Genomic DNA, 12,505 nt, shown 5'->3' with positions numbered 1-12,505 from the left:
ATTCTTTCTTGCTTCCAGTTGGTGTGGTGGGGATTGGGGTACAGGGTTTGCTGTCCCTGTCGCTATTTTCTGTGTGAAGTGATATGCTAGTTATTTTGCGTGCAAGGGAGGAGACTGGGGGTTTGAGGTGTGATGCTCTTATTGCTGGTTTTCTGTGCAGGTTAGTGTTTTGTGTGATGGAGGGCGTTGAGGGTTTGGGGTTTGATGTTCTAGCTGCTGTTTTTCCGTATGGAGCAATGTTAGTGTTTTGTGTGATGGAGGGCGTTGAGGGTTTGGGGTTTGATGTTCTAGCTGCTGTTTTTCCGTATGGAGCAATATTAGTGTTTTGTGTGATGGAGGGCGTTGAGGGTTTGGGGTTTGATGTTCTATCTGCTGTTTTTCCGTATGGAGCAATGTTAGTGTTTTGTGTGATGGAGGGCGTTGAGGGTTTGGGGTTTGATGTTCTATCTGCTGTTTTTCCGTATGGAGCATTGTTAGTGTTTTGTGTGATGGAGGGCGTTGAGGGTTTGGGGTTTGATGTTCTAGCTGCTGTTTTTCCGTATGGAGCAATGTTAGTGTTTTGCGTGAGGGAGGGGTTTGGGGTTTGATGTTCTGAGCAAAGGAAGAAGTTGGGGTTTGCGAGTTTTTGTTTCTTTTTGTGCAGGGGGTTAGGTTTGATGTCTTTCAATGACTTATTTGATTTTCTTTGTTCTGTGGCTATCTGGAGAAGATAAATCTTGGGTTTGTATACTGCAGATGTATTTTGATAATAAATGAACCTTTGAATCTTGAAAAGAACGAACTGGCATTGTCAGTCCACCTCTCTAGTACTACCAACATCACCCAGAGAGCAATTTTGAAAAATGAGCACCTTTAATGCCCACAAAATATAAGTTTTACATACCTTGGGCTGAAATGCTCCCTGAAGTGACCCAAAGGGACCTGAATGGGGAATCATGGATGGCATTCCTGGCATTGTTGGAGCGTATGGTGGGAAGAACTAAAAATCAAATCAATAAGAAATATGAAGTTATTTTCAATTTGAGGAAATCATATAACGTAATTAAGCCAAAAGCCACACTCCTAACTACTGAACATCTACTGTTGGCAATTGGTTGGTGTATGTTACCATCTAAAATTATGCTACATCAGGTAATGTTTATGCAAAGCACTTAACTGGATTTAGAACATGAAGTGTAGAACTACTTATATTTCTGAAATATGGAACATTACAAGTCTAGTGCATGAAACAGCACTTACAACTTCACTGAAGTCCAGAAAAGGTATGATGATGTTGGATGCTTATAGAATACATTTGGAGAGGATGTTTCTTATGGTGGAGAGAGTATAAGACCAGAGGACACAGCCTCAGAATAGAGGCATCCACTTAGAACTAAGGTGAGGGAGAATTTCTTTTGCCAGGGAATAGTGAATTTCTGGATTTTTTTGCCACAGGTGGCTGTAGAAGCCAAGGCAATGGGTATATTTAAGGAAGAACTTGATAAGGTTTTTTATTAGTTGGGGCACAAAAGGATATGGGGAGAAGCCAGGAGGGAAATTGATCACCCATGATAAAATGGCACAGCAGACTTGACAGGCTAACTGGCCTAATTCTGCTCTTGTATCTTATGGTCTTACCCCTTTCCCTCATTCTTTTAAAATGTTATTTGCAGAATACTGATATAGGTTTTAATGCCCTTTTTTCTTAATGTAGTCTGAGTGAGAACAGCATCTAATGTATTTACGGTGTCCAACTTAATTTCAAACTATATCAGAATACAGGTCTGAATGTGGAAATAGTCTGAATTGGGAGAAAAAGCCTCACCACCAACATTATGGATGTGCAATGATACTGAACTACATTTTTGTATGCTCTCTTCCCCCTGCCGCCATCAGGAAGAAGGTACAAGAGTTTCAGCATTCACACCACCAGATTCAGGAACAGTTACTACCCCTCAACCATCGTGCTCCTGAACTAAAAGGGGATAACTTCACTTGCCCATCATTAAAATGTAAGCACAACCAATGGACTCACTTTCTAGGACTCTTCATCTCATTTTCTCAATATTTATTGTTTATTTATTTATATTTGCACTTGCACTGTTTGTTGACTCTCTGCTTGATCACCCCAGCTGGCCAATATTTCATTGGTTAGTTACTTTCATTGTATAGTTACTTTCTATAGATTTGCTGAGCATGCCCACAAGAAAATGAATCACAGTATTGTATTGTAGAGGATGACTGGCTAAGTGGTGTCATAACACCAAACTCTTACTCAATGTCAGCAAGACCAAGGAGCTGATTATTGACTTCAGAAGGAAACCAGAGGTTAGCAATTTTAAGTTCCTAGGTGTTATTATCTTGGAGGACTTGTCCTAGGCCCAGTACACAGGTGCAATTATGAAGAGAGCATGACAGCACCTCGACTTCCTTAGGAGCTTGCGGAGAATCGTATGACATCTAAAGCTTTGACAAACCTCTACAGATGTGTCTTTCACTGATTCTGTTATGGTTACTGTACTATAAATTTATTGAGTATGGCCACAAGAAAATGAATCTCAGAGCTAAATATGGTGACATATTTGTACTTTGATAATAAAATTTACTTTGAACTTTGAAATTGAAGATAGTAGCATTGCTTTTAAGTTATAAAAATCACCCAGTCTAATGTGGACAGTCTCTGTTAAAAATACAAATTTAAACTTATTTATGAGCTGCAAATGAGATAGAAACCACAAGAGTAGAAACTTCAAATTTAACAAATGAAATGACGCTTGATCAAAATGACATTTTTTAAAAAACTGGGTGCGGGCTGAAACACGCACAATGAATTCTCAAGAAAAAGAGGACACTCACACTAGAATGTCGATAGAAAGGATTTTCTATTTTTGGTGAATACTTTTCAAACTGAAAGGAAGAGGAAAAAACAAGTTGTAACAGAATTTGTGCTCTTTTTCCAGCATCTAAAACAGGTCATTATGCAGTTCTGCAGCTGTCGAATGAGTTAAATACATCTTCTGATGATTGTACAAAATATAGGCTAATTATTGATCAATATTATTGGATTTCTGGTCATTCACAGCTTGGTAGGAACTATAGCAACTTAAAAATCAGAAATCAATAAACAGCTTTTAATGACTATTTCTACATATTCCATCTTTAAACAATTAAGAAACATTAAGAAATGGAAAGTCTTCACACAGAGCCATTTGGCATGGCAGCTGTTGCTGAATATAATAACTATGTATACAGAACACATGCATAATTTCATTAATTATAGCCATTACCAGATGTCTGCCACTTAGTGAGTATAAACAACATTAATCACAAAAACATACTGTGGTAGATTATACACACACTTCTTTACGGCCATAATTAGACCACATGGTATATATTTCACATTAAAAATACTGAAATTGAAAAATATTTGTCTTAAACACGTTCTTAGAAAATTTGGAAATGCATTTAAAAGAAAGTAGGTATGCATTAAGTTTGCACACACAAATGGCAAATTAGTCTTTCAACTGAAGAAATTCAATTAAAAAATACTAATCAGATTAAAGGCTCAATAGCCAACTGAATATATTTATTATTGAGATACAGCATGGAATAGGCATTCCCAGCCTATCAAGCTGTGCCACCCAGCAATCCCCCAATCTAATCCTGGCCTAATCATGGGACAATTTACAATGATCAATTAACCTACCAACATCTTCGGACTGTGGGAGGAAACTGGAGAACCCAGAGGAAATTCACAGTCATGGGGGAGAACTTACAAACTCTGTACAGACAGTGGTGGGAATTGAACTTTGGGTCACCTGTACTGTAAAGCGTTGTGTTAACCACTACGCCACAGTGCCACCTGATTCTACAGGCACAGGATGATTTTAATCATATATTTACAATTCTCTTTCTTCTTTTTAAAAAAAAGTGTTTGTGTGTCAGAAGTTAAAGGAATGCTACCGTTTACAGTTCACAAAAATATGTACAAAGACAGCACTGTGGATATATTATACTTTTTTCATCCACACTGGGCTACTGTGGTATTTCACATTTTGCTAGTTCGCATCGGCCAAAAAAAAACTTATTTTTAAGATCATAATTCAATCATTTTATACTGATGAAGAAACACTTTCAGTGAACTAAAATTTAAACCTTCACCATTGTAATAAGGCACAGAATAATTGAGTTCTAAGGGCTAGAGAGGATATGTAATTTCTTAGTCTTTTGACCATACACCTTCAAACAGTTTGGGTTGGTTTACTATTAAAGGATGCCTGTGAAGGCATGATGCTTCTGGATCAAGTTCTGAAATAATTTTTTAATTGGTAATTTTAAGCTGGGGCTATTAATTAAAGAGTCAAACATTAAGTACATTATCAAAGACTATTCATTGAAAAATAATAATTCACGGTCATTGCCAATAGGTACGAGTCAGAATATACATAAAATATCTCAAAAACACATGCAACCTTTCGCATGGTTGTATGGTCAAAAGGTATCACAGGAGCATTGGAAAAGAAAAATTAGTGCTACTGGCGCTTTTATTTTTAAGAACCACATTAGCCAACCAGTGGTCACTATGGCAAAAGAGATGTAAGGAATTTTTTTTTGTAAGGGGGGAGAGGGGGATTCAAGAGATGCTCTACTTATCCTCACTTTTCTGCCTGGGGTATGCACCATAGATGGTGCAGTGGGCGGCATGAGTGGAGTCGGTGGCAGACTCGCAGGGAAAGGAGCAAACGTGTGCTGATGTGTGTGCTGATGCATGTGCTGATGCTGGTGGAACTCTGCCCTCAAGATTGGTGGCGGGGCCAGCGACCCTGCCCTGTCGGAACTCTGAACCAAAAAACGGTTGTTCAGCTCCTGCCTCAGTAGCTCATGCTCTGGAAGAGAGAAAAGAAACACAAGGGCCGGGGGCCAGTCAGTTGGAAAGAAAAGGCCAAATATTCACCTGGCATTCCCTGTTTCTGCAGGTCATGCTGTGGTGGTTTTCTACGTGAGGACTCATTGGTGGAGGTAACAGAGATGCCTGTGACAAAGCACCAATCAGAATTCCCGACTGAGGCTGACAATACATGATTGGTTGGTTGAATGAAATCAACAGGCTGGTATCTAAAGACAGAAGAGAACCATATGAGTCATCCCAGCAGAAAACAAACTGGGGAAATGAGAAACACACACGCACGCACACACGCACACACACACACACACACACACACACACAAAATTCACCTTTTAAAGGAGATAGTCAAGACAACTTACTTGTCACCATAAGAGCAGGCAGCAATAGCACTATTTGAAATGAGTTTCTTGTATTTTTAGATAAATTAGCACCATTGGAAGGTGCTATTTTCTATAAATCTAAATTGGAGTAGGGCATTTTGGCCTATAACATGAACATCTACAGCAGTAATTGCTTGACTACTGTTACAGTAGCATTTTAGAGCTTGATCTTGGCGTTTGAAGCAACCCACACTTATGAATACTTGAATCTCTTTCTCTACTGGTAGCATAGCAACATTAGCGGCATGCGGAAAACATGCATCTTTAATGGAACAAAATTGTTAGGTGCTCTTATGAGGACATGTTTCTTGACACCATTTCAGACAATCGCATCAAATACAGCTTCAAAGACAAAAATCAATTTGAATTATGTTACCTTGCAAGATTAACACACTTGAAATAGTACTTACTAAATGTCATTACTCTTTTAAAAATGAATGGAGTAGTTAAACTACAATTGAAACTCTAGGGATGAAATTCTAGATTCTTATTAATTATCAATGCAACATTCTAGGCAAATGGTTCCCAGATATTTTTGGAGATGTCTTGAAAACTTACAATGAAGGATATGTGGGATTTAATTTTACACTACTTTTGAATGTTTTATTTGGTATTTGGTACAATTATTCAAATATGACACTGCATTACAAAAATAATTTAGCTTGTTGAATAAGGATTGTTGAACATCAAAGCTCTCAGAAAATGAAACACAAAGGGGAATCAATTCTAAATACTTACAATGACCATCACAAACATTTTGCAATAAGCTACCCATTTCACTCGATCAGAAAGGGTGTATTAATTTCCACTCTCACATTTTTCTCCCTAGAGCCTAGAGGAAGTGGGGAAATTTGATAGAGGTATAGTAAAATTATGAGGGCTATAGATAGGGTAAATGTAAGCAGGCTTTTCCCACTGAGGTTGGGGGAGTGTAGAGCCTAGTCCTAGGTTAAGGGTGAAAAGTGAAATATTTAAGGGAAACCCGAGGGCTTACTTCTTCAGTCGTGGGGTGGCGAGAATGTGGAATAAGCTGCCAGTGGAAGTGGTGGATATGGGTTGATTCAACGTTTAAGAGAAATTCGGATAGGTATATGGATGGGAGGGGTATGGAAGGCTATGGTCCAGGGGCAGGTCGATGGGACTACACAGAATAATAGATCAGTATGGACTAGATGGGCAAAAGGGGCTGTTTCTGTTCTGTAGTGTTCTATGACATTATGACTTTAAGACTACAGAATATCATGAAGGCAATCAAATACTTTGTTAATCCAGGACTCTCCAAATGAGTTACATATTTTCTCTTAATGGGTAGAACAGGCTTTGCCAATACTGCTTTTTAACTGAGGTCAAAGAGAACTTATCTATTCTTTCAATTTCCTCTTCTACTTGCCGGCCCCTCCCTTAATTAGATAAATTCAGGTTCTTTGGGTGGGACAAGTGAAATTCAACACCTTTCTCAGTGGCATCTCCTATTGGTATTATCAATTAACTTCGTTCACTTGTTAAGAGGACTTCTTAAACCTTTACTAGATGTGAAGCTCTGAAGGCTAGGATATTTGCAATTAAATGAAAATCGTTATCACTAATTTGAGATGCTAAAACACTTAGACCAAATAAAAGTCCTTCATGTTAACTAAATTAACCTTTGATTACATCTTGTTTCCTTTGTACATTATTCAGTTATGTGACATTCAGAAGCCAATATGATTTGGTAAGTCATGGATAAAGTGATAGTTCATGCAATAAGTTCCCCTTAACTTTTAAATCACTTCTTTTCCATTGGGTTCAGTACTGAGGAATTATTCTCACTTTTAGAACAGTAAAGCGGGGCCATATCAAGAGAAATCTTGTAACTTTCAAAATTAAAAATGATCATTTTCTGGGAATTCAAAAGGAACTAAGAATATTAATAAATAAAATCTTCGACATCATTGCACAATTACAAAAGTACCTGGGGGAATAAGAATTTACACCTACCTGAATAGCCAGGTCCTGCAGGGTGACCTGGTACAACGAGGCTGTTTGACGTTAAAGGAGGTGGTGGTGGTAAGGTAGCTGGTGTTGCAAACATGGCGTGGTGGTGAGGATGAGTCTGAGGCCTCAGGGAGAAGTTATGTGAGGTAGCGAGGTTTGGAATTGACAGGGGCAGGACTGGAGTGGATGAATGGTGGGGATGGATCTGTGGGGATGAAGGCAGGTGTTTGGGTAGGCTGATGCTTGCAGCACTGCTGGCACTGCTGCTCCTGCTGCTGGGGAAGAAAATGAGATTGTTAGTAAACGTACTCCATAAATCCTAACTCATAACATCACACTTATGTTCCAAGTTCTTGCTATAAAATAGTGATATTTCCACTGCAGACATATGTTTAAAACAACATGGAGTTAATCAATTTTTACAAAATTAAATGTCACAAATCCCATCAAATATGCTAAATTTGCCAGTGACTGCAGTTTTAAGTTGCTGTCCTGATACAGGAACACGGCTCAAAACGCAGTTTATTGCCCTCCATAGATGCTGAGTTCCTCTGACACTTTGTGTGTCCGTTGCACTGGCTTTAAGTTGCATTTATCGGTTGAGTTATTGGGACTGGAAGGAGGGTATGAGTAAATTTTTAATGAGATTGGTTAATTACTCTAGTGATCTGGAATTATCAGTACTAGACAAGCACTCTTACAAAGTATCGTTTTCCAGCACTTTTTTTTCTGATCTTATCCCAGTTAGTTAAAACCACTTTCTCTATACTATACGATATTGATGTTCTGAATAATTTTGGGTTGGGTTGGGACGGTTTGTTTACAGTTAAATATCAGTCCTCTTATGCAAGATGTTGCACTCTCTGGTAAAACTGTACATTGAAAATGTATATTGGAAGCTGTCATCAATCCTAAAATCAGGATGAGCCTTCGCCAATTACATTATGATTGGAGAGATGAAATGACAATTAACAGCAGTTAAATATACTGTACAAATAATGTGACATTTGATTCAAACACACATTAATACCTTACAAACATAGCTAAAGATTTTAACATCTTAAAATAGCACAGGGTCCAAGTTCTAGAGCACTTAAAGTTTAATTTTAGTCACAGGATACCACACCACAGAAACAGAAATGGGCTCTTCAGCCCATTTACTCTATGCCAAACAGTTAATAGAACATAGAACAGGACAGCACAGGAACAGGCCAGTGGCTCACAATGTTGTGCCAAGCCAGCTAAAAAGCAAATCAAAAAACACAAACACTAATCCCTCCGGCCTACACAATGTTCATATCCCACCATCTTCCTCAAATCCATGTGCCTATCTAAACATCTCTTAAAAGTCTCTAATGTATTTGCCTTTACCACCACACCAGGCAGTGCATTCCAAGCATCCGCCACTCTCCAAGTAAAAAAACGTACCCCTCATATCCTTCTTGAATCTACTCCTTCACCTTCAATGCATGCCCTCTGGTATTAAGACATTTCAACCCTGGGAAACAGATGCTCCCTGTCCACATATGCCTCTCATAATTGTATAAGCCTCTATCAGATCTCCCCTCAGCCTCCAGTGCTCAGAGAGAACAATCCAAGCTTATCCAGCCTCTCAGGATAGCACATGTCCTCTTAGTCAGGCAGCATCGTGGTGAACTTCTTCTGCACCCTGCCTGGTCCCACAGACATGCAGATGGGCCACAGCCCTCCATACACTTTCCATCCACATACCTATCCAAACTTCCCTTAAATGTTGAAATCAAACCCACCTCTACCACTTCCATTGACAGCTTGCTCCACATTCTCACCATCTTCTGAGTGAAGAAGTTTCCCTTAAATATTTCACCATTCACCCTTACCCCATGACCTCTAGATCTAGTCTTGCTCAACCTCGGTGAAATAAATCCTGCTTGGATTTACCTTAACTATATCCCTCATAATTTTATACATCTCTATCAATTCTCCCCTCACTCTACTAGGCTCCAGGGAATAAAGTCCAAAATTTTGATGTTACAAGGCACAAACAATCCAGTTTGAGGGGGGTATTGCTTCTATAGAACATACAGGAATGTGGTGTGGGGAAGAAAGCTATGCTGTCCATTGCTTCAAAGAGAAGGGGAAAGAGATATGGGAACAGAGATAAAACAGCACAATAAAAATTAATAATAAGAAAAAGGGGAGTTCAGATAAAGAGAGGTGACATTATAGACAGGCAAGATGAATGGCTGGTTGTTGTCAGCACAAACTGGTGGATGGGTTGCTGATGAATACGTTCAGTTTTAAATCATCTATTTATCTCCAGCAAGCTGATCTATTAAGACTTATGTCAAAGCATCTCATTGCACAGAATGCACAGCCTGCATCACGTGGGAACTCCAGTGCATTTTGCTTGACTGGTTTATGTACAGGAAGCACTGTCAACAGGAGCAGCAAGAGGTCCAAGTTCAGGCCTTCCCCAAAGGCACCAGCATGTCTGCCCACAAGCTAACTGATCCCAGCTCTATTGATACAGTATCAATGGAAGAGCACACTTAGACAAGCAATCATAATTCAGCAAGATGCAGTATAATTATGTACACACTACTGCCAATTCCAAATATACAGGACTGTGCAAAAGTCTCAGGCACATACATACATGCAGCCAGACTTTTGCACAGTACTGTATTTGTCAATGTGCAGTGGAGATGTGGTGAACTATGTGCCTGTCGGGACACGCCCCTGCTGACTGCTCCTGTGGCTCCTCCCACAGGCCCCTGTATAAAGGAGACCTGCGGCCTGAAGATCGGCCTCAGTCTCCAGGACCTTGTATGATAGACACTCACTCCTGGTTCCTTCTTCCAGTCAATAAAAGCCGATATCTCGCCTACGTCTCAGTGTGAGTTATTGATGGTGCATCAATTTTATTGACTGGAAGTTTTAAAACATGGAACCCGTTTTGCGTCCGGACCGGTTGGATTTGGACCCTCAAGACCCTGACGCAGCTCTCGCTTTTGAACACTGGCTTGCATGCTTCCAATCGTACTTGGCGGAGCTTCGTGCGACTGAACCCGCCGTTATGCACAGAATCCTACTCTCGAGGGTCTCCTCCAAAGTTTACTCCTTTATCCGGGACCTGCCGACCTACGAAGGGGCACTGGACGCCCTCAAACGACAGTACCTGCGGCCGGTGAACACCGTCTACGCAAGACATCGCTTAGCTACCCGGCAACAGCGGCCTGGCGAATCGTGCGCTGAGTTTCTCCGAGCACTACAGACACTCGTCCGACCTTGCGACTGCAAGACGCTCACGGCAGAACAGCATGCGGAGCTGCTGGTGCGAGACGCCTTTGTGACGGGACTGAGGTCAGTGTACATGCGCCAGCGACTGCTGGAGAACTCGGATCTTACCTTAAGCTCGGCGATAGAGAAGGCCAACGCTCTAGAAGCTGCGCGGCATAACGCCGACGCTGTCCAGTCGCGCGATTCCCCGCCGGTTTCGTGGACGCCTCAGACCCCGCCACCGCCGGCTCCCGGGAGCGAATTCGCCAACGCCGCCGCCAGTCGCCATTCCACGAGCTCCCCGACCCAGACCACGGCTGTGGCCCGTAAGAAACTCGTGCTTTGTTATTTCTGTGGCCAAAAGAAACATCCTCGACAACGCTGTCCAGCGCGAGAAGCGACCTGCTCCAGCTGCGGAAAGCGGGGCCACTTCGCCAAGGTCTGTAAGTCTCAACCTCGAGCGGAGTGCAGCGCTGCGGGTGAAACGTGGGGGCCGCCATCTTGCATGCCGGGATGTGGGCGGCCATCTTTGTCGACGTCAGCACGCCCCGCCCCCGATCCTCGGATGCTGACCGGGTACCCCGGATGTGAGCGGCCATCTTTGTCGGCGTCAGCATGCCCCGCCCCCGACCCTCCGATGCTGACCGGGTACCCCGACGGCGATCCAACTCTGGCCACTGTGACTCTCGACCAAAGCGCCCCACACCAGCTTGCAAGATCCATGATGGACATCCAGGTGGAGGGGCATTGGACTGGATGCCTGTTTGACACGGGCAGCACTGGGAGTTTTATTCACCCGGACACAGTGCAACGCTGCGGACTTGCAACGCGGCCGGTCAGTCGGAGGTTCCATTTGGCCTCTGGGTCACAGTCCGCAGACATCCGGGCGGGTTGTGTAGCGACTTTGGTGGTGCAAGGCACAGTATATCGGGACTTTGAACTGCTGGTCATGCCTAATCTGTGTGCACCTGTGCTATTGGGGCTGGACTTCCAGAGCCATCTCGAAAGTGTGACTATGGTATACGACGGGCCCCTCCCACCACTCACTGTCAAGAATCCTCAGTTTTGTGGGACTTCTTCACATACCCCGCTACTGACCACACACACACACGGACACACACATCCCATCCAGAACCAGGCCAACAGCTGCGCTACCGACACTTGCAGCCTCTCCACTCTCAAGATCCCTCCCCCACCGCTGTTCGCCAACCTGACCCCCGACTGTAAACCTGTGGCAACCAAAAGCAGGAGGTACAGTGCGGGGGACCGGGCCTTCATTCAGTCGGAGGTGCAGCGGCTGCTCAGGGAGGGGATCATTGAGCCGAGCACAAGCCCTTGGAGGGCCCAGGTGGTTGTTGTTCGGACTGGGCAGAAAAATAGGATGGTGGTGGACTATAGTCAAACCATCAATAGGTTTACGCAGCTTGACGCATACCCCCTACCCCGCATCGCGGATATGGTCAACCAGATTGCTCAGTATAAGGTGTACTCGACAATAGATCTGAAATCCGCTTATCACCAGCTCCCCATCTGCCCAGAGGACCGCCCCTACACCGCCTTCGAGGCGGGCGGCCGGCTCTATCACTTCCTGCGCGTCCCTTTCGGTGTCACGAATGGTGTCTCTGTCTTCCAGAGGGAAATGGACCGGATGGTGGACCAGTACCAACTGCAGGCCACATTTCCCTATCTGGATAACATCACCATCTGTGGTCATGACAGGCCAGATCACGACGCCAACCTCCAACGGTTTCTCCAAGTGGCCGCAGCTCTGAACCTTACTTATAACAGGGACAAGTGTGTTTTTGGTACCACCCGCCTTGCTATACTTGGGTATGTCGTGGAAAACGGGGTTATTGGGCCTGATCCCGAACGTATGCGCCCCCTGTTAGAGCTCCCTCTTCCCACCACTCTCAAGGCCCTCAGACGGTGCCTGGGGTTTTTTTCCTATTACGCCCAATGGGTCCCCCATTACGCAGACAAGGCTCGCCCCCTGGTCAAGTCTACCTCG

General features: G+C 42.9%; 1 protein-coding gene across 14 annotated transcripts in view; it reads right to left on the bottom strand.

The window, feature by feature from the left end:
* fbrsl1 (fibrosin-like 1) overlaps positions 1–12,505 on the bottom strand; it is a 1,000,035-nt gene that overhangs the window by 42,411 nt on the left and 945,119 nt on the right. For 9 of the 14 annotated variants that reach the window (XM_059994617.1, XM_059994619.1, XM_059994621.1 and 6 more), the window contains 4 exons: positions 7,243–7,514; positions 4,639–4,865; positions 2,836–2,886; positions 884–979 (listed from right to left, as the gene is read on the bottom strand). In XM_059994617.1, coding sequence (XP_059850600.1) covers positions 884–979; positions 2,836–2,886; positions 4,639–4,865; positions 7,243–7,514 — 646 coding nt within the window. Of the gene's footprint in view, positions 1–883; positions 980–2,835; positions 2,887–4,638; positions 4,866–4,933; positions 5,095–7,242; positions 7,515–12,505 lie in introns of all 14 variants that reach the window. The other 5 variants (XM_059994620.1, XM_059994622.1, XM_059994624.1 and 2 more) reach the window with 3 other exon arrangements.

Source organism: Hypanus sabinus, chromosome 18, assembly GCF_030144855.1.
Source record: "Hypanus sabinus isolate sHypSab1 chromosome 18, sHypSab1.hap1, whole genome shotgun sequence".
In the NCBI taxonomy this organism is placed as follows: domain Eukaryota; kingdom Metazoa; phylum Chordata; class Chondrichthyes; order Myliobatiformes; family Dasyatidae; genus Hypanus; species Hypanus sabinus.
This window is presented reverse-complemented; position numbering and strand designations above follow the sequence as displayed.